This window comes from Ischnura elegans, chromosome 1 (genome assembly GCF_921293095.1).
Source record: "Ischnura elegans chromosome 1, ioIscEleg1.1, whole genome shotgun sequence".
In the NCBI taxonomy this organism is placed as follows: domain Eukaryota; kingdom Metazoa; phylum Arthropoda; class Insecta; order Odonata; family Coenagrionidae; genus Ischnura; species Ischnura elegans.
In genome coordinates, this window is record NC_060246.1 from 34,709,111 (window position 1) to 34,736,668 (window position 27,558).

General features: G+C 38.7%; 1 protein-coding gene across 1 annotated transcript in view; it reads left to right on the top strand.

Moving 5' to 3' along the window:
* The window catches only part of LOC124174124 (homeotic protein labial-like), a 62,371-nt gene extending 35,163 nt beyond the window's left edge, over nt 1–27,208 (top strand). Inside the window, exon 2 of the mRNA XM_046553251.1 lies at nt 25,262–27,208. Coding sequence (XP_046409207.1) covers nt 25,262–25,965 — 704 coding nt within the window. The 3' untranslated portion in view covers nt 25,966–27,208. The remainder of the gene's footprint in view (nt 1–25,261) is intronic.
* The last annotated feature ends 350 nt before the right edge of the window (nt 27,209–27,558 follow it).

Sequence of the window (27,558 nt, forward strand, 5' to 3'; positions counted from 1 at the left end):
AAAAATAGAATATATAAAAATAGTTTACTATAACAATCACCACTGCTTTAACGGAAATTGAAATCGTCATAATAACAACCATAATGATTATTTTCCTAAAATAGATGCAGGTTTTAATGTATTATGGTCGTGAGCTGATAGGTCTCTGGACATCTAGTCAAAATTTAATGAAACCGCAAGATAACCCTTATAAATAATATCAGTGATAATTAAATCAGATAGTAATATTGGAACATTGTAAATGTTCCATGTTTTCGGCATAAAAGACAAAGAGAGACGAATGTTTTTCTAATGGATAGTAGCAAGCGTACAAGATTTACATTTAAAAAAAACAGAGCCATGACATTCGTTTTGAGTTATAAACTAAAAACCCAGTGACAAGCACGAATTCAGTACATTTTACATAAGCATACATATTTTAGGAAAAACATTATAAAATACTGTCGTCATTTATACTTCTTGCGTTGCCAAGCCCTTTAACTGCAGTGTTTTTTGCTAAAGTAACCAAGCACGTTTAAAAATATAAAAATCAATTTTGCTATCTTGATTTTTTAATAACGTTTTCCCGGTCTAAATTTTCACGGGCCAGAATTTTACTGTCAAATTATTGACTAAGATCAATACCAACTCAGGGATTCACATAGTTTTTAGAATAAATCTTCATATTTGAATTTCAATAACCACAATATGTGATAACAAATATTTGGCTCTTTCTCTACAAGTACTTATTATCTATTTAGAGCATTACAGTAACCTCAGATTTTATGAAAAAATACGTATGAGACTTGCCGTTTCAGCAACTCCCTTTCAAATTTCCTAAATTTGGCACGTGACATTTCAGACATAAAATGTTGCTATTAATAGAATAACCGTCTTTACAATCGCAATTTTCGCTATTCTCAAAATTGTTCTCATGAAATACGAAATTGAAGTCAAATTATAATACAAACTGTAAGAAAAAATGGGCAAGGTGAAATCAAACGGGAATTAAAAGGTGATAAAAAATATACGCTGGCTATATTTTTTCACAACATGTCGTTTATGCTTTCTTGTGATATGGAAGGATTGAAGGAACTTTGCCTGGTTCCGTCACTCCATGCATACCTATGGACAAAATCTAAGTTATTCATCGAGTAGGTACGCGTACCGCGGTATACCGTACATATTCGAGGTCAAATATTACAGAGGCAGAGATGATCGTATGAAATGCAATTAGAGCATGAAATATATGCAAAAAAATAAATTGGCCTCTTACGAAACATAACCCGAAATAGAGGCAAAATTGCTTATTGGGGTCTTTCACAAATGAAGAAAATAGAAATTCTAACAGCTCATGATTTATTTCGCATCAGTTGAAATTTTCAAATGAGTCAAATATTTTACGGGGAAATTCTTTGCATGAATAACTCTCAATAACACTCACATCGAAATCCCTAAAGCAGCTTCTGTCACACATTTATGAAAGCAAGTAGCTAATCACTTATAAATGATGCGTTCAATTCCGTTTAAATCACCAAGTTAACATCAGAACGAGGGCAAAAGTCAGTACAATCCAAAAATTATAAATAACTTTTATTTATAATTAGAAATAAAAAATAGCTAATTATAATGAAACAGCTGATCCAAGAAGAATGGTGGGAATCATTTTCAGATAAATACGATAAGGTATGAGGTATTACCCCTAGGTTTTACTCGTGAGAAGATATTTCGACCACTAAAACCTTTTTGATGATAGCTTCCATATTGCACAGCGTATCTTTTATCGCCCATAAGCTTCAATATCAAGGATTAGGTTGATGCGGATCTTTCTTGATCCTCTGACAACAAGGAATTTAATCGACGGGCGAACTTGTTCACGCCGCCACTGGGTAAGTTACTCCCCCCGTTAACTTACCGAATCCCATGTGACGGTTTTATTATGAAAGGAAAAAGGAACTCTATCAGCTACTGCTATATAAATTTCGTGCAACACAGTGTGCAGTAACAAATAACTGACTAGTGGAAAAGATTTTCAAAATGAAAGCGAAACATAGAACTATAATGCTACTTACTGATCATACAACATTCCTCTCCGTGGGATATAATTAAAACTTATTTTAACTATATTTTTAGAATTTAATATGTCGTCGGGAGCATTCGAACAAATAATGCATGATCTTAGGTTTACCCGGCGTATCAACTGCAGAAAAGTTTCTCGGGTTTTTTCCACCGGTTGATGTTTTCCATGTCTCCCGACGTTTCGAGCAGTGACTTGCTGTTCATCCTCAGGGTATCTTCCGAATGAAGGCGAAATTCGTAAGATCCCTTGAGAATGAACAGAAAGTCGCTGCTTGAAACGTCGGGAGATTTGGAGTACATCAACCGGTGGAAAACCCGAGAACTTTTCTGTTTCTGCATTCATGCAAATAATTTTTCTGAATTTAGCCAATCAAAATTATCGATTTACAGAATGGTAATGTGCACCTTTTCCTTGGATTCTACACACGAGAAAGATACGAATATTTGAAATTCAGATCTTATATTCTTCTTATCTTATATTATTCAGATCTTATACTTGTAATTATAGAGATTACGTCCGTAATCAAAGAAGAGCATAAGCTTCTCCTGAGGAAGCTTTCAAATGTCATATATCTTTTGAGTTTGAGTACGATTACATTCAATTGGTTCGATATTTAAGAGGCCTTTGATGACAGGCTGACGGCTTTGTAAAAAAATCAGATTTTAAAATCGGATTTTAACGAATGCGATTAAATTAAAACTCTTACGAAAATTATAACTGATAACTTCAAAGTTCAAGGTTATGAGCCTAATTGACCTCTTACAACCAATAAATGAAGGAAGGAGAGAATGTTTTCGCTAGATAAATTTATATTTCAGTTCCTATAACACTTAAATAACATTATTAGACAAAAAAACATGTAATCGGAATGCCCAAAAGTAAAAACTCCAATTTTGGAATGCTTCTTATCGAAAGGGGAATTCCAATGCTTATCAATTTTGAGAATTAAGCTGATATATTTTCCTACATTTCCTATTCATCTCCATTTTCCTGTTATTTATTTTTCTCAAATTTATAGAAGATCAATCCGCATTATATTCGAAGAAATTTTTCGAATAGCTCAGAAAGTCTCAGCTCCAGGAAAAATGTAATCGGGCTAACCTTCAATAGCAAGCAACTTACTGTAGAACATCACAACCACATCATTATGACTGAGAAAACTCTCAATATGTTGTAATAACAGGGAAATATTCATTCCGAAAATACACAAGATGATGTGGGGTTCACCTCTCATTTTTCATGAAGGTGCTTAAACCTCACCATAGTGAGTATTTCGGTGAGGAATGAGAACAATGTTCTGAAAAGCGTAGTCAGAGGGAGAGGGACATATCAGCTTGTCATGTACTGCACTGAAAATGAGATTGAATTTTACATATTGAATAATACCCCAAAGGAAATACGCAACTGCATCCTTTCATACTTGAACCCCATTAATATCACACTCCACAAGATCAGTAACTTCTGCTTTTCCAAAGCGAAAACGAACGTGAGAGTGGGATAACGCTTAACTCTCAGTGAGTAAGTTATCACGAAATCTCCGAATGCTCACAATGCGGACCGCATAAGCCATCGTTCAAAAAAAAAGGCCGCTGCCGCCGCCAAATCGTCAAGCGAGGTCCTTTTTGAAAACCCACCTCCCCTACATTCAAAAGGCAAAGCTATACGTACTACGTATTTGCCGCATTCCCTGAAACGTAAGGCGTGTGTGTTCTCTCGTAGAGATTGGGAGCAGAGAGAAGAAAGAGAAAAACCGTGCAAGGCCCCTTCGAGGCTCAGACGGCGGGAGAGTGAAAGAGAGACAAAAAAAAAGAAAGAGGTTCGCCGAGGGCACAAATACACACATCAATCTATGGTGGGAGACAGCTAAATTTCCTCCCACAGTTGGCCTTTATTCCCTTTGACTCCCTCTTGACTCTGCCACCTCGCCAAGTTCACCGCGCATACATACACATTCATGATTCCTTGCTCTCTCTCTCTCTGACGACTTGTCTCCCCTTCTTAACTTCCCTCCACGAGCCATCCTACCTCCCTCCCCATTTTCACACAGTCCGTTCCGCGCACTAGTTCAAACCCCCTATTCCCCCCCATGTCACCCCCCCCACCTCCCAAAGACCCCCCTTTTCCTTTCTGTCCGTCCAGCTCCTTATTTTTTATTCACGGTTTCCTTGTCCGAACCGCTCAAAAAGGCGTCCCACCACGGTCCCGACCGAGTCCCATGGGAAACAAGGAATACATTCACACTTACATACACACACTCGCGTAGGATCGGAAAAAAGAGGGGACGAGCGAGGTGGTGGTTTTGTGTCTCCCCCTTTGCCGTCCTTTCCTCTCCGATTGGTAGACGAGAGCGCGACGTGAATACGACAGAATAGGTGCGGCTGATTGGACGAAAGCTGAACCGCAACCGGAGAAAATTTCGGATGAGCGATGGCCGACGCCCGCAGATTCCTTCTTTGTGTTTCCATGGTAACGGGATTGGGATACAAGGGGGGCCTCGAGCAGTAGGAGGGGGAGGGGAGGAAGGTGAGGAGGACTAGCATGGAAAAGGAGACTAAAATTGTGATTGGGAAGTTTATCCCATTATTCCCCCTCCCAGGAGGCTTCGCTGGCCAAGTCTGGACTGAAGGGAGGATACGGAAGAGCAAGCTACGCATGTTGGCCAAAAAAAACAATATATCAAGATCAGCCGATCGCCCATCGTGTGACCCAAAATATATTCAGGATAGATTTTGGAGGAAAATGGAAAACGGCATAGGAAATTGAGCGGCTGCCGAACATCGGGCCATCTGTTGTATCATAAGCGGCCCAAAAGGGTAATTAACTACGGTTATCGATCACGTTCCGTGTCGAGGTATAAGCAAACAAGATCGCCCCGAAAATATTAAATGAGTATCCATATTGTAATCAGGAGCAAGCCCTATGACATGGCTGCAATCCCCGCTAGAGTAAATATTTTAAGAGAGGAGTTTGTGAGGAAAGAGATTTCCACCAAGAAAACGGAAGCACAAAACGCTATCTTCCAACCCAATCTAAAAAGTAATAATTCAATATGCGATATGAAAAATGAGTTATTACTGAATATGGAGCACACAACAACGGAAATAGACATGGGAGCTAACGACTGGCACGGAATACCCACATAATGGCTATCTCAACGCGAATTAATTTAATTCACATTTCAAAACACCATATTCGCCAGCATGAAATACAGCAATGTCCAAAATTTCATGTGACGATCTACGAAGCACGGAAAACCGGTTAAGTTGGTTTGATAAATACTGATACTTAAAAAAATCATTATTAATAGTACCAGCTGAAGGCTGAATATTTTTTATGAAAATAAATATTTTAAAATTGTATGAATAATACACTTTCCACCAGGTTATAGCCAACTTTATACACATAAATCAGAATTTATCTCATTTAGGCTACTTTAAAACAATACATGCTGGACTATAATCTAGAAAGGAACTCCCATAACCTCCACCGTTAAATATGAGGTGGCAGGAATGTCACCAAATCATAAAAATTATTTCCGCAATGCACTATCATCAAATACGTTTTCGGGGAAAAGAGAAGTCCACATCCGACTTTCAACTTTTCCATTAGCCAAATGGAAGGGAGGAAAACGGGATCCCGGGGAATATTTTATTCCCCCGTAACGCCCAATTTAATATGAAACTTGATCTTCCTGGAGAGAGGAAAAAAGCCCAAGACGCTCCACCAAGATATGAATATCGACGAGGAGGGTTTGTTTTTACAGACGGGCCAAGCGATTTAAAAGGGCCCCGCGGAAAATGGAGGGGGTGGGGGTGAATGGGGAGAAGACGGAGGAGAGTAGCAGATCGGATGGAGGAGGATGTGGAAGGCGGGGTAGCGCGCGTGTAGGATGGAGACGAAAAGGAATGAGATGGAGGCGGTGACGAGGAGTGGAGAACGCCCGTCACATGCGGAGAGCGAAGAACAGCGCACGTACGTCCGAAGAAAGACGTGGCTGCAGCCTAAAAGGGCCACGGGTGAAAAAAAAACCGCGGGATTGAGGGGTAGGCGAAATTTCGAGGCTGCGAGAGCTAGCGGAAAACGCGGTGTTAAGGGATTTGTCCCCGGGATTTATTCTTGAGAATAAAGGAGGAAAACTCCGAGAACTGTCGCTTGGAATCAGTCGTTTTTTTATGGGATTACAAGAGATGAAGTGGATTTGGCTATGGTTTTGGATATAATAATAGCAATCCATGAATTTTATTTCATGCGGCATGAAGGGAAGACCCGTCTTCCGTTAGACTAGTCGTGTCAATAATTTAATGTAATGTAAAGACTACAATTTGCCAAATTTAAAACTTACAAGAATATAAAAATACTCAAGCACGATAAGATATATAATTATCAATGGGTGTCATGCTCAAAATAAAATGCCGAACTGCAAAAAACTCTTCAGCAGTTCTCAGGCTCCTCCCACAAACTGCACTGGATTGAGATAGGTATTATCTTCAGTTGGCAGGATTTAATACTTGGAAAGCTATTTTGGTAGAAGAACCAACACAAAAAAACTAATTCGAAAAGAGAGATACATAATGGCAGGATAAGCATTTTCGCAGCACGGAGGAAGGGCTGTGACATGGCGGAGAGATAGACCAGGCTACAGATCGAGCGGAGAAAAATGCTACGGAGAAGGCTTCAGCGGTGAAAGGCAGGACTGGCAGCTTGACGGTTCCGTCGGAGGACGGAGGGATGGATAAGGGAGTCCTGAAACTGGTATTGAGAGGCGATCGAAGCAATCACAAAGATGGCGCTCAGAAAAGTCTTTGGGATGGGTTTTGGGAACTCTCCAGAGACAGCCAAACGAAAGATTTAGAGTGAGGGAAAAGCGAGGGGCTCCGGCGAGGGGCGGGGCGACAGGGAATGGATATGGGGCGGAAACAGGAGACGGCAGCTCGATTGGAAGTGCCTTGCTAAAAAAAAAAAACTATGACGTACATCATAGAAAATCCCACATGAAACCATTTGCGGGCCGGGCGAGTATTTCCATTTTTATCGAACTGGAAATAATCTGTGCAGGTTATCGAAAGAAGTTCCATGTACTACGTCACATAAGTTGTGTAATTACCTATACACTGTATACAAGATCTCTGTGTTTTATGATGTTCACGTGCGCTATAAAAACATACCTACATGCAAAAAGAGGGAATAAACTATGAACAACGAAAATCTAGCTACTTAAAAGTTAACCGCACGCCACTCTTTAGCGTTCTAAACCATCTTTAAAATTGCTCCAAAAATATCGTACATAAAAACGGAATTAGAAACGACACTGAACGACAACTCAGTTGATATTAGTGAAGTATTAAGTGAGGAGGGCATTAAACTGTTTACGTACTTCATTTTTAAATTCTAGAATTATTTCCACGTAAATTGAAATATTTCATATGGGAGATGAATACGTTAAATGCATTAAGATGACCGAATATGTTAACTTCAATGTGGATAATTCAGTCTTTATTCCTCAAATCTTATACACGGACCAAAAAATTCACAAAATATCGTTATAATGAAATTGTATATACCTTAAAGAAACAAGCAACCCAACTCACCAATGAGACACTTATCCAATTGTAGGTAAATAGCTCAATATCATATGAATTCAAACAATGCAGTATTTTCATACGTCATCACGTCAAATAAAATAATATACTAGTCAATAAACTTTTACATCCACCCAGACATCGAATAGAAATATAGTAAAAGTTATAGGTTGGTATAAAATTCGAATTTGGCAGAATAGCAACCTATCTTCGGAAAAATAAAAATCAGAAGACCAAACTGTCAAAAAGGCACATACTAGCATTGATAAATCCTCTTTCCCAAATTATTGAAAGCGAATACAAATATCGACCGGATGGAGATTACTCCAAAACAAATTACTCCAAAATTACAACCATATCAATAAGTCAAACCCATCCTTTTCATGGTACTGGTGAACACTTACATGCAAAAATAATTTTTCATGTCCGCGTAGGAAATTCATTGCAGTCTAAGATTGTCGTGTATCATATCCCACATTTTGCAAGCGGATCATCAACTAATGAAAGGTCATTCACAGTTTGAATTTCGAAATAAATGCTATAGTAAAATAGGTTCGTAAATGTAACTCCAATAAGTATTGCAGTATTAGGAATATTCAAGCACAGCATCGGAAACGAAGAATGGAAATAGGTGGAAAACGTGTCTAAACTATGGCATTGATCAGAAGGGAAAAAAGTAAAAGATGGAAAAGGCGATAGTAATTTTCATGACTAATGAGAAGGAGATTTTATGGGGAAGGATTCGATGGAAATCTTAGGGCAATACCTTCAATCCAAATTTCAATTGGGAAACATGAGAAGACCAAAAACGGCCTCTCAACAGGCCACTCACCGTGTCACTCACGCACTCAACCACACGCACACGCGAAGACACTTGTCTTAATATACATTATCACCTGATCTTCTTGAGCTTATTCTCCTGTTATTTTCAGCCTGTATGTCTTTGTGTATACGTGTGCGTGAGTGAGTGATCATCGAGGCTTGCCGGTTGAGAGGCTGTGTTGGTTCAAACGGTCTTAGCTCCATTCCCACACACTAATACCACAGAGTAGGGATATACAGAGAGGACAAAACGGCTGAAGGCGGTAATCAGCTCATTGCGCATTTATAAAACAAGACTGTCAGTTATTTACATAATAACTGCCGGATTTGTGCGTGCGATTTGGCGTTCCTTGCTCTACCTTTATTAGTAAAGAAATAATTAGGCTACTTTGAATTTTAAACCCTCTTTTTTCGGTGGATGGTAAGTCGTTAGCACTATTTGGTTTGAATTTACAGCATAATTTTACTTATTTTCAATATGGCTGCCATGCGCATTTTTCATCACAGAGAAACCTACGGTACAGCCACCTAATGTCCCCTCTGTATATATCTACTCTGTGCTAATACAGTATGACCCGGGTCGGTGTAAAACGGACAAGTGCAGTACGTTATTCAGGAGCACTTCGTCATACAATTTCTATTCAAGGCCGTGGAGCTCAAATTCTCCGCTGTTCACAGCAAAATTTTCAATGTAATTAATGACTCAGAGATAGCAGGAGCTGGAAAGAAAACGGAGTCAACGCCAGCGAGTACAGAGAGAGAGAGAGAGGGGGGTTCGGGAATAATGGAAGCGCGCAGGCGTGTGGACAACACCGCTCGCTGTGTCGTCGGGCCAACCCCATTTTCCCACAAAAATCTTCTCCGAGAAGGAGGAAAAAATGGAGGAAATCCGCGCGGGGACCAGGAAAGCCGCAGCGGAAGGTGGGAGAAGAAGCGAGAAAGAGGAGTGTCCCGAGTGTCGGGATGATTTTGAAAGCGCGCGCCCCGCCTCACAGATTCAATCACAAGAGGTAACCGGGCGTGCATTTCGGCAAATTCACACGAGGGAGGAGGGTAATTAATGCTTTCAACGGCAGCACGCTCGCTTCCTTCACCATCTCGATTAAGATAAGGACGCGCCTCTCAAGGGTCCTGAATTCCTCGGCTAGGCTTCGGGCGATTCATCAGTTCCTGAAAATCTTTTAAGGTGAAACCACATCCTTTTCTAAAAAGTGCTGAAGTATTAACGCACAGTATATATAGCTGAGTCACTTCCTACTCACAATCGTGTTGCTAAAAAGCCGTTTGAAAATTTGCAAATTTTTCTCACCCGCATTAATCATCCCTAAGACGAGTGAGCAGAGGATTTTCAAGATCTAACTATTCGATTAACTTCAAAAAGTCACAACCACCTGAAACTAAATAATTTACTTAAATCAGAGATTTTCTCTATTATTCACCTTGCATCTCGTTTGAAGCGCATGAAGTAAACATATTCATCAATAGATATTATTTTAATTAAATTAGAGAAATTTAACTCCATGAATAAAACTAAAATTTTTATCATACATATGAATAGAAATAAAATTATATCATGATTTTCGCGTACCAGATATGACATGAGGTCGTAGTGAGAATCTGTTCTAGCCGAAAAATTATATAAAAATAATAGAGATATCAAAATGCTTGAGCATACTTCAAAACATCAGTTGACAAATTTATCTCCAACTTATTTCAAAGTAACAAACTACATACGTACTTACAGTAAGAACGATAAATGCGGACACCCAAGAATGATTTTAATGTGCATTTTAACCTTAAGGAAATAGCATTCAATAACAACTTGAAATACAATTAATTTAGAAGCAAGTTCAACAAAATGCATTTATTCCCAACGTAACGATTAGGTTTTGAAAACGCTGATTTGAGAATACATTGATTCCTCAAGCAAACATATCTATCTCACAGCCGAATATGTTGCTTTAAAATTACAGTATATGTCAAGCACTTTGAGAGACGTTTTGCTCTTTGGAGCTTGCAAAATTTTGCTGATGCAATTCATAAATATCGATTTATTTACTTTCAAACATACACTACCTGGATCCGAGGGTTTCTGGAATGTAAAAGGGATAATACACCCCCAACTTAGTCACAGTACTGTGGATGTAACCTCTTTGGAGCAGAGAGCTTTTTTCTTTCCTTGCCAAATTCACACGACCAACTCACACAGCGTGAAAATTCGTTAGATATTATTTAAAACGAAATTACACAAAATTCATTAAAAATACAGCCTTATCTGAATTTAAGTCATTATTAATGTAAACAAATATTAATCAAAAGAAACCTTGGGGACGTTGTACCATGTTTCCTATGCAATGTGCAGAAAGTAGGCAGATAACAAAGGGCTAAGAAGCATTTACACGGCTGTAGAGCCATAGCAAATATGGAAGACATCATTAATTATATAATTAACTTTATCACAAAATCAAAGGTGGAAAACTCGATAAACAAGCATCTTTTTCATGTTTTCACGATATTACATTCCCATAGTATTGTTGCTACCATTCTGGAGTACTAATATAATACTAGTGTGCGATAAAAATAGAAATGTTGTTTTTTAAGTAATATTTAAACCACGGGGACTAGCCGTGATGATTTCATATGGTTCAATGGCAACAAACCGTCGCCTCCTTCCGCCGAGTATTTTCATGCTGTTAAACCGATTGATACATCAAGAGAGTTCAAACGAACAGTGATAAATTTCCATTATCCCACAGTAAATCACCAAAAAACGCTAACAGTTAGAGAGCAATGCATATTAAGAATCTCTATCATAACATATTAATGAAGATGCTGAGAGCTTATAGATCTCTAAAACAGTTGACGTTGTAGTGGCATACTCTTTTGCAGCAACCACAGAGCTATAGCCTATGTCATCCATAATCTTATTTCATACAATATGTATCCAAAATACTTAATTATGCATCCGAACACGCAATTCGGAGTGTAATAAACGGGTGCATAGATTACAGCAGCGGTCATCATCACTCATTAGACAATATTCTTTTATATTATCCCAACTTCCAATTCACTACGATTTCCATTTCATAACAAGACATAAGCTCATTGAATATATCTTCATATCCATGAAAAGCATTTAATTTTTTTCATCACAATTTACCATTCGCCACCATAAATGTCTGTCACCGGTTTTGACGACGATATGGTGAAAACTGGTGCAAAATTATTGATAACTGAATGGTGCCACCAATAAATTGTAAATAAAGTTATGGATGAATATTTTGTGCTCTGTGTAGCGTAGGATAAATAATATTTTGGGCGGGCCCAAACTAGCGGTACAAAACGAGGAAAGGGTTTTGAAATGAGATACGAGTGAATGGAAAACATGACAGAGGCATTAGTGTGATCACTGTTTGCGACTTAACGGACAAAGGGAAACTCGAGTTGAAAGTTGGAAGTAATAAGTGAATTCAAACAAAACTATACCAAATGTATTCCACCAGCTCTATGTATTCTTCTGAAGCCGATGAGCACTCTCATCTCATCCGAGGTTTCTCCTCACTACATGTGAAAATTTAGACCTTAAATCCAATATTCTAATATCAGAGCCTGATTAAAGAATACATTATAATTCTGGTACTCGTATTGTTATCAGAAGCAAAATTCCGTATAAATGAAAAAAAGTAGTTAACCATAAGATAAAAACACTTTGTTCTATTTCACACTTCATTTTAAATAGTACGACCCGGGTTTCTGCATATCATGCTATCATCAAATAATAGCATAATATGCAGAAACTAATAGCAGTAACTGATGATAGCGTGATATGCAGAAGCCCGGGACGTACTATTTAAAATAAAGTGTGGAATAGAACAAAGAATTTTTTATTTAATGATGAAGCAGTTCCACAAAGTAACGCCGGAGACCGTGTCTTATATCAGAAGTACTTAATTTTAAAATAAAAAGGCATATTTTATAATGTAGCTGGAGTTACACTACAGTTACGATTCTATAAACCTTACCGGCAGAACCAACAAAAATAAGTTCCTAATCAGAAGAGTGACATTAACTATTGAAACAAAGCATGAATTGTGATATAAACATCTTACATTTTCTTCCTAAACCAATTCTTTTCGTGTATTCAACATAAAGTGTCCCATGATGTATCAGCTTGCTGATACATCACGGGACACTTTAATTGGGACACATGGGAGACAATGAGTTAAAAATGAAATTATTCTCCTAAAAATATTTGTTTCTTCCAACGACCTAAGTATATTTGAATATGTCAATATCAACAGATAGATCATTGAATGACAGTAGCTATTTCCCCAATTTCAAACTCGAACTGCAATTCTTGCTTCCGAAAGTAAATTTTCGTCGTCCACAGACATTAACCTCTTCCAATGCAATATCATCCAGACACACAAAAATTCAGACACACAATTTTCATAATTCAGGAAAGAGAACCGTTGGAAGAAGTAGCGGAACAACTGCCATAGGGCATTTCATCCCGAACTGCAATTCAACGAGATCGTTCAATGGAATCCCAAAGCATAAGCTTAAAAGAAATAAAACATAAATGTTGAACGAAGGTGCAATGTAAGGTTTAAAATCACATCCCTAACAAAGCGAATCCTTCAAGAGCTTACGCCTCCAAGGAGGTAACGCTCCCCAAGATATCACTTTTCCCTCTTTCTGTTGAATGTAAACTAGCCCCTCGCTTTGGAATTTATTTTCAATTTGGCTCAATATATCTTTCAAATGCCTAATTATGTGTGCCGTGGTCATCTCTCTCGCGAAGGAAGTGACTATCCATCTCACAAAAAATCTACATCGGCTAAAAATGAGAGTGGAATAATTCATAAATGGCCCATAATTAACCCATAATGAACCCTGTGAGAAAAAGTTAACAGTTTATTTACTTTAAAAACGCTTATTAGTTGCATATATACCTAAAAACATTTCTAATTAAGTAGGATTTTCTTGAATGTGATAATACCTCAATAACAATAATCACTGCCACAATTAGAATTTCTGTATTCACACAACTTGCAAAAAACATTTACTGAGAAACAGATAATTTTATGCATATATAAATAGTTGATTCAGGTTTTAACTGGTGGAATTCTAGCATATTGCAAAATTACTAGTAATATTCCAAAAGTACTTATACTCTACCAGTCTCAATGCATTTTGCGTTATCGACTCGTGACGATAATACAAAATGTATTGGCACCGGTCCTAAGAATAAAAATGTTTGCGGTAAATTGCTAGTAATTTATAATATAAATGATTGATTCACTCTTCGAAATTAACAAATTCCTCGCGAATTTGATACTGATGTCATCACTTGGGCAGTCATTGAGTGCACTGAAAACCTGGACACATTATAGCCAGTCCGCTTCGTTATTTTGACCATCATTGTCTTCTTTAATTTCATGTCATTAAAATTAAGGACGTTGACGTTGATAGCTACTTTTGGAGAAAGAAATAAAACCTAGATATGCAAGAAAATTTACCCCCGCACATCAAAGAATTTATTAACCCAAATAGCTTCTTTTGGCCACTTCTTTGAAGGAAATAATACTTCTCTATAGTAAACCCCTCCGGGAAGGAAATAACCAACTTGCCTACAAGTTACAGATTTGACAGGAGATCAAAGACAACACAACAGCAATAGGGAATCAGTTGGGAACAAAGAAGGGAGCAACAAAGGTTTTCACCTCAAATTGGGGGCGATTTGTCTGACATCTTAGTGACCCTTATTACGGACAGCAAGAGGACTCAGGGCCGGGGGACGCGGAAAGGGTTGGACACGACGCATGGTCAGCAGCCATAGGTGGGCAGACCCCAGAATGTGGATGACTCACTGGCCGGCATGACGGACATCACCCACTCCACTTGATTATCGCGGGCCAAAGATGCCCTCTTTCGGGCGTCATTCAAAGGTCCCTCATCTCCCCCTTCCAGCTCGGAACCACCGCTCCCTATCCTTCCACCCACTGTCACCCCTTTTGCCCACAAAATATATCTCCCACACCCTCCCGGAAAGTCCTTCCATTTTCCCTATCCTCCACGAGCATACGCACGCATACACACAAACACACCACCGGCCTTCTTTCCCGTTTGCCTTCAACTCTTTCCCCTCAACCTTTGCTCCTTTATTTGATCTTCTCGGCCGAGTTAACAGGCAGAGTGGGGGGGGGGAGGCGGGGAAGAGATGCCGTAACAGCTGCCTATGAGAGGTCCGCAGAACAATAGTTGTAGAGCGCCGTCTCGGACGGCTTAGTTGGGACAACATGCCGAGTATGCACAGGACGGGATGGCACAAAAACGGATGGGGGAGGGGGAGCTGAAGATGCGAAATATGAAAACACATGACCTGAAATGGGCCGATGACCGAAGCTCATGTGTACGCATACCTACTCCAAGCTCTTCAGAGGATCACAAACAAGCTCCTTAACAATCATTACTAACGCAAGTACGCAGCAGAAACAAAACAAAAAAAACAAGCATCCAACCGTTGCGTTGTTCGCAACAATTGGCACCCCTAGTTTGCGAAAAATATTCTCCAATACCGAAGATGGTGCGGGAGATAAGTAAAGAAAGTTAAATAACTGCCGTCAGCATTTTCAATTTTGCACAGTGGGGGTATTAAATTCAGACCCGAAATCCCAATCCATTAATATAATTCGGTAAATGGCGTGAAACGATACGTCACGACGAAAAAACTATATTCCCCATTCAGCCATTCGCTCGTAGGAGTAGAAAAATAAAACGCGAAAGTTGCCGCCCCACTTATATGAGTTGGTGACGTCTTTAGAGATTGTGAGTGCAAACAACGACGAACCACGGCCCAAGCACAAGATCGAGGAGTAGCGGAGTAGCCATGTAAAAATCGATTTCGATTAAAATCAGAAATCGAGATTTCATAGTCAAAGATTGAGAAAATAGAAATTGAGGCATGATCTTCGAGTTTCGATCCAATCTCGATTTTCAACATCAACCTTGACAATTTCGATTTATCTCAACAAGTACCGGCCTATGATATTGTCATCCGTCCCATGCAAATGATTTTTCTCTGAGGACGGTAAAATTGGAAAGGACGTCCTCGATCATCAAGGAAGCATCTCCATCCGTTGAACTTTATTAAAAATTTTAGTGAAGCCGAATGGTTCCAAGCATTGAACCCGAAACTTTAACTATCGTACATCTAAAAAATTTTATTACTTATAACTCAAGCATGTATGTCCTGAGAAGATATTTTTCTACTACTCAAATGCGCATTTTGGGTATTTTTCAAAGCAATAATAAACATGTTTTTGTATAAACTTTTTTAAAAAAAGAACCGCATACTTTTTCGATCAATCGAACTTTTGGCTCAAATTTCTATTTTGGTCGAGTCGAGGAAAAGTCGAGCTTTTCATTTCGATTAAAATCGATTGCTCGAAAAACCTATTTCAACCGATATTTTTCCATCACAATAGCGGAAAAGCGACGGCACGCTCGACATGAGTTCGCAACATCATCAACTTGTCTGCAAAATGAATAAGCCCTTCGATTTTTCTCCGACAATGGCTCGAGAAGAAGGCGATTGATCGAAAAACGAGAAATAAGTTTCTCCATATTTTCCAAGCTCTATAACAAATTACAAAAAAAATTGAATTAGTGAATGATTCCATTATTCGTCAGACGCTATAAGTTTATAATGATCAGATAATTGTTGTTCCAGCTCAAAAATACGGCAGCAATGCCGGATATAACTTGAGCGCATCAAGATTTAAATTGAATCTCTTTTTGTGGAAGATATTATGTTCGTACTTAATTGATAATCCTTAGTTTAAGTGTATGCAAGCGAAGTAAGGATTAAAAGTGGTTTTGGAGGAAGTCGGAGAGAAAGACGGGTCTTATGTATGGATGACCATTAGGAGTCACGCAATCACTATTCCTTTAAGGAAGGAATGAATGAAGCGAATATTAAAAGGTTGAATGAAATTCTGAGACCAAAAGAAAGAGTCATGGTGTACAATTCCACATTTTTTGCTTATTTTTAGGGTCCCATGCATGATAGTGCATGATTCAACATGACGAATTCTTTAATTTTCATCTAAACTAAATACGAACTGTTATTTTAAATTTTAGGTCAAAAACAAAAAATCACAGACTGCCACAAGCTTAAGTGTACAGAGAAAAGGGCATTACACACTACTAAACTTCACAGCATATGTTATTTAGATAATTGTGGATTTATAGTCATTAAATAAACGAGAATAAAACAACTAGAGTGGCATATAAAACTATAGAATAACGCAAGCCAAAAGTAATGCTAAAACAGTAAACCTTTGATGGACCATCTCTAAATTCCTTCAACTAGAGTTGAACTAACTAAAATCTCGTAGCCGTCTCAATTATAACCCAGGTGTCATGATCTAGCGGATTCGTTGAAATCACATAATTCCATCGGTATTAAAATATAATAATCCACAATAAACTTTGGACGATCATATACTAGTTTTACTGTCATACATAAAACTCAGTGTCATACACGAGGGGGAAGAACATGTTCATTTGAGGTGAATACCATGAAAATCAATAAGGACAAAGGTAAAAACAATACCATGTCACTATGGAAAGGTAGTAGTGTACCAGTCACCGCAAGTAAAGGTGGCTCCACGTGCACTCCCTATATCAAAGGGTCTCATTTAATATAGATTTCCGAGAATATTTAAATCAGTCCTTAAGAAATAAAAAAACCTCCCCAACCCCGACTACGGTCGCTGCCTTTAATGGCGTGCCTTTTTTATAGACATGCAAGCATCGAAGACGTTCACGCGATACGAAAAGCAAGGGGAGGGGCTGCACATGGCAGTAATATCTGGCGTGAGCTGGTGCTCACCCAACCAATTTATCTAACAGTCACCAAGTAATTTAACCCGTTAAATAGTGTTAGGTATTTTGATGAACCACGGTCGACGCTGGAAGTTCTTCATTAGCCAAATAAAAACTTAATTCAAATGAGTCTCTCAAATTAAATGGAAAATTGGTATTTTTTTAATCGAAAGAAATGGACATATTGAATGCGGCTGTTAATATTTTGCAAGCATGGCCGGGTGAAAGTGGTCAATAATGCTTAACCTTATTAGTGTCACGGGCCAATATATCAGCTCGAGCGTGGACCGGATTTAAAATTATAAGTCAATACATTTTTTTATCTCTCATCCAAAATATGAATGCATTGCAGCCAACAAATTACTCCTTTGTTTGTAAAATAAAAAAATGTATTGATATCTAATATAGTAACTTCGTATTATTTTTTTCATAAATTAATACAAAATTGTTAAATTTACGGTGGCACTTTTCAATAGTACCACCAAATTTCGGTGGAATTTGGAGGATTAAGAATTATTTTTAATCCCTCCATTCCGTGCTCTTTAAAATTTTCATTCTCGCTAAATGAAAATGAAAAAATTCGTGCACCCATTTATAATAATTGATAAACTTCCACATGAATATAGATTTCGGTTGTTAATAATTACACTCAAACATCTTGATTACAAGTGCACAAATCCCAGCGATCAATAACGTGTTCATCGATGATGAATATTCCAAAGAATCTCAGGCTATTAGATAGTGTTAATTTTACTCCCTAAAAATATGCTCCTTTCCTCTTTCCAAAACACATAAGGAAAACCTCTAGCAGCTGAATTTCAACACTGTTCATACCAGTAGATACATTTTAAAGAAAACTTCGTTCTTCATTCACGTTAAACATGCCTCCGCAATCCCGCACAGAAAAACGTAAACAAATACAAAGATTCGATTCACAAAAAAATAATAATATCTTCCAAGGTAGGAATATTCAAGCGGGACACGGCATTTTATTCTTTCTCGCCGAGACCACAATTTCATTTTTTCACTTTTCCTGGAGTGAGAACAAATGAAGTGGCGGGAGCGTGGCACGCCACGTCGCGAGGTGCATTTTCGGGCGGATGCAAACGTCGCCATCGTCAAGGGGGGAAGCAATTGCGGGGAGCGCGCGCCTGGCGGAGAAGAGAGAGGCCACGTAAGAGGGCCCTTTTTATGCACACTCTCTTCTCTCCCTCCCTCTCTCGGGGAGCAGGATATAATGGTGGTGGAATTGCCGACCTGGAGGAGACTCAATTTTTTCCCAACTCCTGATGGAGTCCGGGGGACAGGAAGTCAGCTTGTCAGCCATTTCTGAGAGCCTATCTCTTCCGCATCTACCGATTCTTATCCGCCGTATATAAGGGGCCGCTCGCTGCCAGTACCGTGTTAGCGGTTGGTGTGGGCGACAGTAGCCCTTCAGTATCGGGAATTCCGCTCATGTAATATCTCGGGCCACGAAACACGCAACGTACCTACTCACGGTCCCTCCTCCTTCTCGATAGATTTTTTTTTCTACATCCAAACCCTCCGCGCGCGGCCCTCCCATTTCTTCCTTCCCTTCATGGCATTATGGTTTTTAAGCGACGATAATCAATTTCGAGCGAGGGATTTTTTTTTAATTATTCAATTCCCAGGTTTTCCTCCGACGCCAAAAATTATCATCCTTTTAGTCGAGGCAAGGGAAGCGCTAAAGCCGGAAATTTTAATTTTTGAACCGTCATTGTGAAATAAAACAAGAGAGAAATTTTCCAAAACGCAATTTTTCTGAATTTACTAGTTTCTGGAAATTGTTTCACCAATACATAGTATGATCACCCCTGAATATTCATTTTAAACCTAAGGCACAATACCACACAAATTTATTCAGTATGTACCGTCAAAAGAGCCTTTTTATTTCAACAGGAGTAAAAGTTAAGTTATAGTACCGCTATTTCACCACTGAAACCAAATTATATGTAACTCCTTCCGTAAGCAAAACTTATTTCTGAGCGAAAATTGATCATTAATCACAATGATTCTTTCAAAAATATTGTTCGGATCTACTTAGTGCTAATTTTTCAATATACGGGCTTTTTATTGATGGTTAGCTCAAATAAATTAAGAATACAAATGTAAACGTAAGACATGGTCCAAGTAATTAAAAAGCAAATTGGGAAATCGCTTTAACTAGGAAAACTTTCCCCAGTACAATACGAATCTTATTCGTAAAAGCTTATTGTGGGCGACGTTAAGTTAATCAATTTTTAGATTTGATGTTTTTTCGGTGGTTTTTGGAAATCCTGTATTTGCGAAGAATAATAAAAAAGTGACGTTATCTCTATATGGTCTACTGTATCGCGTGCATTTATATCAGTACAAGTCTTAAAAATAAATTTACCGCCGAAACAGGATGGTACCAAATAGCAGTAGGTATTACCATTCGTTAGCACTTCTTTCTGAGCTAAAATTGCTCGTTCATCACCATGAGACTTTCAATAATATTATTCCGATTATACTTCATTGAAACGCAGAAAGCTATGAATTACACTCTCTCAACATTAGCAGGTAAATATTTAGATATGCAACTATAATTCTCATATTTTACAATCTTGTTGAACCTATTTTGGACTAAAGACTTCAATATTATGATAAACTCTTCGGTTAGACAGTTTTATTGTCGCTATTAGTATAGCAAATTCATCAACTATTTATCGGTGACTTTTTTTCAAGGCTAAGCGCGTTGAGCATACTTCCATTTACAGGTTAAGGAACTTAGAGAACAGTTACTTTTAAAGCGACGGCATTTTAGAAAACAATCTGTGGAACATAATAAGGAGCCACTTTTTACTCCTTGCAGTACACCGTAATTCTCGTTTAAATCAGCGAATCGAGATAAAAAACGGATTGAAAATTTCTTACTCCCTTATTGACCCATTGCCACCAAGGAATTAATGTTTGCTGTGTAAATTCTCAGTGATTTATTGTATTCTTTCAAACGATATTATTTAAAACACCTAAAGCAAGACAAAAATTGAATAAAAACATTAGTATCAATTTTTATTCCTGAAAGTGAAAACAGCCTATACGAGCTGAATTGCAAACCTCATTTAATGTTCTATGCTTTTCCCAAACGAATTAAAATTATATTTCATTGAATTAGAAGCAAATGTCACATCAAACCTACCCAAAAACCTTCTATGTACCTATGTCATGAAACATGGGTGAAAAGTTGGCTGTGATTGATGTAGCATTTTTATGCAGCTATTGTGCACAACATTAAAACCTCCATGCTTTTATAATATCCTTCGAAATATCCTAGGATATTAGATATGGTAATATACGATACAGTACCTACTAGTAAATTGATATAATATTATTGGATATGATGATATTATCAAACCTATTCACTGGACCTGTCCTTAAATTAATTCTCACCCTCGATATCGTCGATATTGTCGATCACCTCGTCCAGCACTTCCTATTTACGTCCATGCACTCAGTTATACGAGGGGCACTCCAAAACTAATGCACAGAAATTTCCTGACACCACAATTGCCACTCCAGGAACTTCCAATTGATTCAGTGCATAGAAGCATCCTTCCCGATTCCATTCAAATTTATTTGAACGCTATATCGATCTTGACGTAGTAGCAGTAGTATTTTAAGGTGGCGGCTGCACTTGATGTCCGTCAAAAGCAACACGCTTTTATTGAATTCATTTGTTGTGAAAATGATACGGTCGGAAACATTCACAAATGGTTGAAGTGGGTGCATAGAGATGATGATGTCAATCGTAGTACAGTTAGCCAGTGGGTACAACGAGTATCTGGTGAGAACGGGCGCGCCGATACTGAAGATCGTGGACGCTGCGGTAGACCCCAAACTGCACAAACACATCTCATTGTTCAGCGCTCCGAGTCAGAGTTTTACCGAACAGAAATACATAACTTAGTTCCAAGGTAGCGTAAGGCTATTGAAAAGGACGGAGAATATGTTGAAAAGTGACCTAAAGTTGTTCCTAAGGGATGTTTTAGTGCACTGTAAAAATTGTAAGTGCCTAGAATAAAATCGTGGTGTTATGAAATTTGACTGCATTAGTTATGGAGTGACCCTCGTTTGTTCAAATTGATAAATAAAAGTTATCAAATCATCATCAATTATTTACCAGTTAATCACCAAAATTCGAAAAAGTGGAATAAAATAGAGTCGTCTTAAATGTCAACTTAAGAGATGTAATCGTTCCAAACAAAACTATACTTCATTAGAACTTTTCAGGCAAAAATTACATATAAGAAAGGGAATAATAAAAAGGTAAACCATTCTTAAAATGGCAACGCCAAATTCCACGAGCACGGTCGATTAGGAAATATTTCAATCAAATATTCAAATATTTCATTTCAATAATTTTGTCAAGGGCGCACCTAGGATCAAAACTAAGGGGGGGGGGAAACCATGGTTGTTCATGTTATAGGTAAGGTTTAAGCATGGAAAAGGTGAATGAAACCAACATTTTAAGGAAACTGTAACAGCCCTTTATTAGTTTTTAAAATTATTTGCTTGAAAAAATATTATTTCCCTTAAAGACAATTGCGATTTTTGCTTCTAAGGAGGGGAGGGGGCAGCAGCCCCCTCTTTCCCTTCGCTGGGTACGCACATGCACTGTGTTGATTATCGGCTTCCAATATTTACTTGCTTGATTTTATTTCTTAAAATTGTCGTCTTTCGAATGAATTAACAGTGCCTCCGTGAACGCGGGTCATTATAGTGACGCTGAAATTAGCACTTGAGCTACTTGATGGGTCCGTTGGGTATTTGGAACGACACTGCCACCTCTTTTCACCCCCACACTCTCTCCCCATGGGCCCTCTCGCCCCTTCCCACATCTTTTCCTCGGGGCCTCTCGAGTTGGACGCGACTAACTCTCTCCCGCAGGACGTTGCCAATTAAGTTCGCGTGCCCACCCTCCCCCGCCTGTCCACAGTCCTACCCTCACCCCTCCCCTATATTGATATCCCCCGGGCCGCGCGATGGCCTTCCCTAAATGAAGCTCCGAGGAAGACGGATCGGGATGAATCTGTTTTTTCACCTCGTGTGACGCCATCCATCTTCCGAAGAAGGAAGCTCAGAGGGCTGAGTTTGAGCGTGTGTGCATTGTCGTGCTTCTCTCCGCTGGAGTGGATGGGAGGCTAAGAGGACAGAGAGAGGAGGAGGGGAGGGGGGTAGACTGCTGGTGGGTGTTTAAATAAGGTAGATTCGGGATGTTAGAGGCGGAGGACACAGCAGCCCTCGGATACGATCCGTAATGCGCGCTCTCCCCTTGATTAAAGATACGGACATTGCGAAAACCTTCTTCGGGCCAAGGCAACGCACATGTGCATACATTATGGAATCATTGTGAAATAGCTTACAGCTGTGAAAGTAGAATCAGAGATAAAATCGAATCCTGAAAAGGTAGCAAAGAAGCCGTGTCAAGAAAGATAATAATCTTTCCTAGATTAACACTTCAACATTTTTCCTATTCTCTCTAACTCAAGAACAATGATGTAATAGTAACAAGAATGTATGCGTCACGAATTTAATCGATTTCTCAATAACCTAGAGTTTCCATTCGTGGTTCATAACCTCATCTCACTGATTTCAATACGAGATTGAAAGACATGGGATGTAAAATTCCCATAAATAATGAGAATTAAGTACGGTAAATTACAGCTTTTTCTTGACCTAATCCCATGGTTTGTTCCTTGATTCAATCTCATGGTTGTGGAATTGAAATATTCAAATAATTCCGTGAATATCTTCAGAGAGGTTGCTCATTCCCAGTGTTTCCCCGAATAAGTTTTCATTTTATCATCCACTTGTACCCTCAAAAATGTAAAATGAGAAACTCGCTGGCATTTGGGAGGAAATAAATTCAATTAATATATTTCCTTACAAATTAAAATTTTGGTAGGACGAAAAATAAATGCAAAAGAGATTCTTTGCAAATATATTAGAAACCGTAGTGCTGGTAACTGCAAATCTTCATTTTAGTATCTAACCCTTTCTAACCCGGAGCTGCTTCTGGGGGAATTCAAATTTCAAGATTTTTCATTTCGAAAACTTGAAAATTTTGCAGTCAATTATAATTATCGTGACAGCTAAATATTCCTTCTTACAATTTACACCACAAAATAATGCGTAGTTTAGATATTTCCTAAATGAAGCAAGAAAATTTATACATTTTTAATGTTGCTTGGAAGCAACATTGGTTTAGAATGGGTTAACAGGTAAATACTTTTAAAATTGCGTTTTCAGGACTTAAAATCAAATACCTCACTCATAATATGCATTTATAAAATCAATTAATCGATCATATTTGAAATTTGGATGAAAGGGTAGTGCGAGAAGCAATAACACATCATTTGCATTTCATAGTCAATCTAATGGCTTCCTTCTGAAATTTTTACAGCGTTTTTAACGATTACTCTTCTTTTGAAGGTCAATCGATATGAATCAATTATGTTTGCTTATTCATAATTATCAATTTAAATTAAAAAAGAGCAAGTAAACGAATATTCTACCAGTACCCTTAACAAATTTCACTGTTGTGACTTTATAGAGGAGGAGGAATTTAGGAGAAAATAATGTAATGTAAACGTCAGTAAAAATTATTTTTACTGACGGAGGTATTAAGGAGAAAATAATGACTGTTAATTTTGTCTAACGAGGACGACGCTTCCTTAGAGAAAAAAGGAATACTATCAATTAAAATTTTAATTATTACTCGAGTACCTCCCGAAGCGACATTTGGTGAGCATATTTTGTCTATTCTTGCGACTTTTCATGCGACAAAATAACCTAAACGGAATAAAAACCATAAGAATTTAAAAAATAATGCGGTAATTATACGATATAAAGAATTCATACTTATGTGATGCTTGAGACAACGGTTAACTAGCAATTTCCAGGCGTCGAAGCGTAAAAATATGTGAATATAAAATAAGAATTAACGTCACCAGCTTTGATAAATACATGCTTATGATAAAGCAAGTTTATCAAAGTGCCAAAAATTGCAGTATAAATATACAACTAATACGGTTAATAATAAATTTTAAAATAAATTTTATAAGATTTTTCCTAAAAATATGATTTTTCTCTTCATGTTTACGAAACAAGAAGACGAAAAAAGTTAATTATTCCCGCCAGTCTTCCACAAGCTTGAGAGGAGGCATCTTGAAATTAACACTCAAAAATATTTTCCACCTTGTTCAATCACTCGTTCGACTACCTATCACAAATGTTTTCGGATTAGTTTTCTATGAATAATTAGAACAGAAATCGGTACCAATCGCATGAGTAACAGTTGTTTGCTTAAACCACTTAACTAAATCATGTTCGTACACTAAGAGCATACAGTGGCGGATCTATGAGGAAGGAAGGAGAAGGATAAAATCGAAATTTTTAGAGGTTACCACTTTGCACAAAAATATTTAGTTATATTTTCTGGTAAATATACCTACTATGACGAATTAAATTTCAAATTAGTTTTAAACTAAGGGCATATTTTAGTCTTCTTTTGTCAAAGAATTAGCCTAAAACAACTGTTTTTGAGCCTTAAAAATCCCAAATTTCCAAAATTTCCGAACCCTCCTTCGGCTGGGAGGAATTCCCTAGACTCCCAGATTGCCCCATCTTCGTCCAAACCGAGATCCGCCACTGACAGCATTTAACGTGAAACCATAGTGAAAATTATTATTGTAACTTCCCCATTTTCCTTCAAATGGTCAATTTAGATTTAAATCATTATAATCAGAAAAACAGCACGTAAAAAAATCTTCATTCACGGGAGTTTACGTTTTTAAACGCAAAAATTCATCCAACAAATTGTCTCCAAATTGGAATATAGCCTAAAATATATTTCTTTCTTTTTCAGCTCCTAAACCTGCTGCCGTTGACTACGGCTATGGAGGCGGTGGAGGCGCAACGTTGGGTCAGGCGGCGCCGAGCAACGCGAGCGGGGGCATGGCCATCGGCGGCGCGATGGGTCCCCTCGTCGGAGCCGGTCCGACTTGTGCGACGGGCAACGGGCTTGGGGGCAGCGCGGTAGGAGGCGGCGCCGTACCTGGGAGCACCGGAATCGGCGGCGTAGGAGGCATGGGTGCGGCGGGCCTGCCCCCGGGCGCGGGTCGCACCAACTTCACCAACAAGCAGTTGACCGAACTGGAGAAGGAGTTCCACTTCAACAAGTACCTTACGCGGGCGAGGAGGATTGAAATCGCGTCGGCGCTGCAACTGAACGAGACCCAGGTGAAGATATGGTTCCAGAACAGGAGGATGAAGCAGAAAAAGCGCATGAAGGAGGGGCTGATCCCTCCGGAGCCGCCCCTGTCCGGGGGCAGCGCATTGCCGGCCCTCTCGCCCACGTCCATAGCCTCTTCCTCGACTGCAGGCGGCGGCGGGGGAGGCGGGGGCAGCGTGAGCGGCGCGAGCAGCACCAGCAGCTCGCCGGCGGGTTGCGGAGGTCGGCATGGAGACGGCAGCCGGGGAGCGGAGCTAGACGGAGGGTTCGCGGAGGACATCAGCATCCAGTCCGGCGGACAGGAGGCGCGGGGATCGCCCAGGATGGGGCCGACGTGACCGATGAGGAGAAAAGATTACCGCCCGGCCTGAGGAATCTGCGTCGAGTTCAAGTGAAAATGAATGGCACCTAAGCTTGAGCGATTTTTTTGGGAAGTGAAGTATCTGCGGGAAATTACATCGCTGGAAAAGGTTTTCGATGGAAATTAATTTTTAAATTTTCCGGGATCCGTATTCCGGAAATACTTTCTTTAATCGAATGAAATTCACTACCCAAGTAAAAATATCCATTGAACGGCCACGAACTTTCACCTAACCAGCGGGATCCCCTATATAAACAAAACAATTAGTGGGAATAACGAGACTTTCAAATGTTTACTCACTATTAATTGGATATATTTCCAGGATCCATGAGAACGTGTGGCAATGTTTTCTACGAAACATTTTCTATGGAGTACCATACATCCTCCATTTCGTGGTTCATTCCGCAACTGACAATGAGTGAATATCAAATTATCTCCGTGGATCATTCATTTGCATTATCCAGACAAAATATGTTGTGTTATGAGTCAATATTCCTAGGCTTTGACTTAGCTATGAAGTACCAATGGTGATAAAAATTACTATATGGGACACTGACGCAAAGGTTGAATCATCCACTAATTTTCCATCACCATAAATTATTTGGTGTGTCAAAGGAGTTAATAATCATCTCAGGGAATTCTCAGTGAAGTGATCGAACTTAAAAGAGATCTCTGAATAATGGCAGGCGTTAACTAATATGATGAATGGAGACCCACGTAATTTCCAAAGAAATTTTCTAGCCGTTTCCTGCATAAACCAGATGGTCTCAATACATTCCATGGATTACAAAAGATTGTCGCCCTTAAAAAAGGGGGAACGAAGTGAAAATGTACCCAATGCTCTAAATATAAGTGTACGCTTCAAAACTGATTAAACAGGTGGAAACTGGAGTAAATAATCGTACATGTTCCTATACACATCTTTGGTTTAAAAGTGATAAAAACTCTAGCTGGGAAGGAAAATGTTCTACAGAAAAGCAATGCGCTCATTTTAGTAGTTCCTTGATTCGAGCAATAAGAAAATTGCTTAAGGGATGTGACTTTCATGCCCAGTTAAGTTAAAGTTACGTACCATAAACCATATTTGTGGTAATATGCTAAGGCAATTATGCTAGAATATGTGTGAAAAGAATTAGTACAAGAGGAATGTATGCTCCCTACTCTTTTCGAGCCGGTGAGAAATCATGAATATATGTATCAAGAGAGGTGTTTTATTTATTAAATACATGGATTAAAATAAGTGTCGGTATTCTCTTCCTGTATAAATACTCCTTACGTCCGCCCTACGTTATTAAAATCAATTGCCTCAGTCAAAATCAGGCATCATCTTGTAGTCAATTCCAATTTCATATTTTTCACAATCTTGAAACCATTTATGACGCTCTAATGAGGAAGAGGTTATCATTTTGTGCTCTGGCCGCCAAATTCCAATGTACAATGAAGTCAACCCAAGCCTTACACTTGTGTTGTAACTTAGATATAGCCATTTGAAAGTTTGCTATTTCTCTAAATGTTTTTCTCGATGGCATGCAATCCCGTCATCTATAGTATACATTAAATACAACAAAAG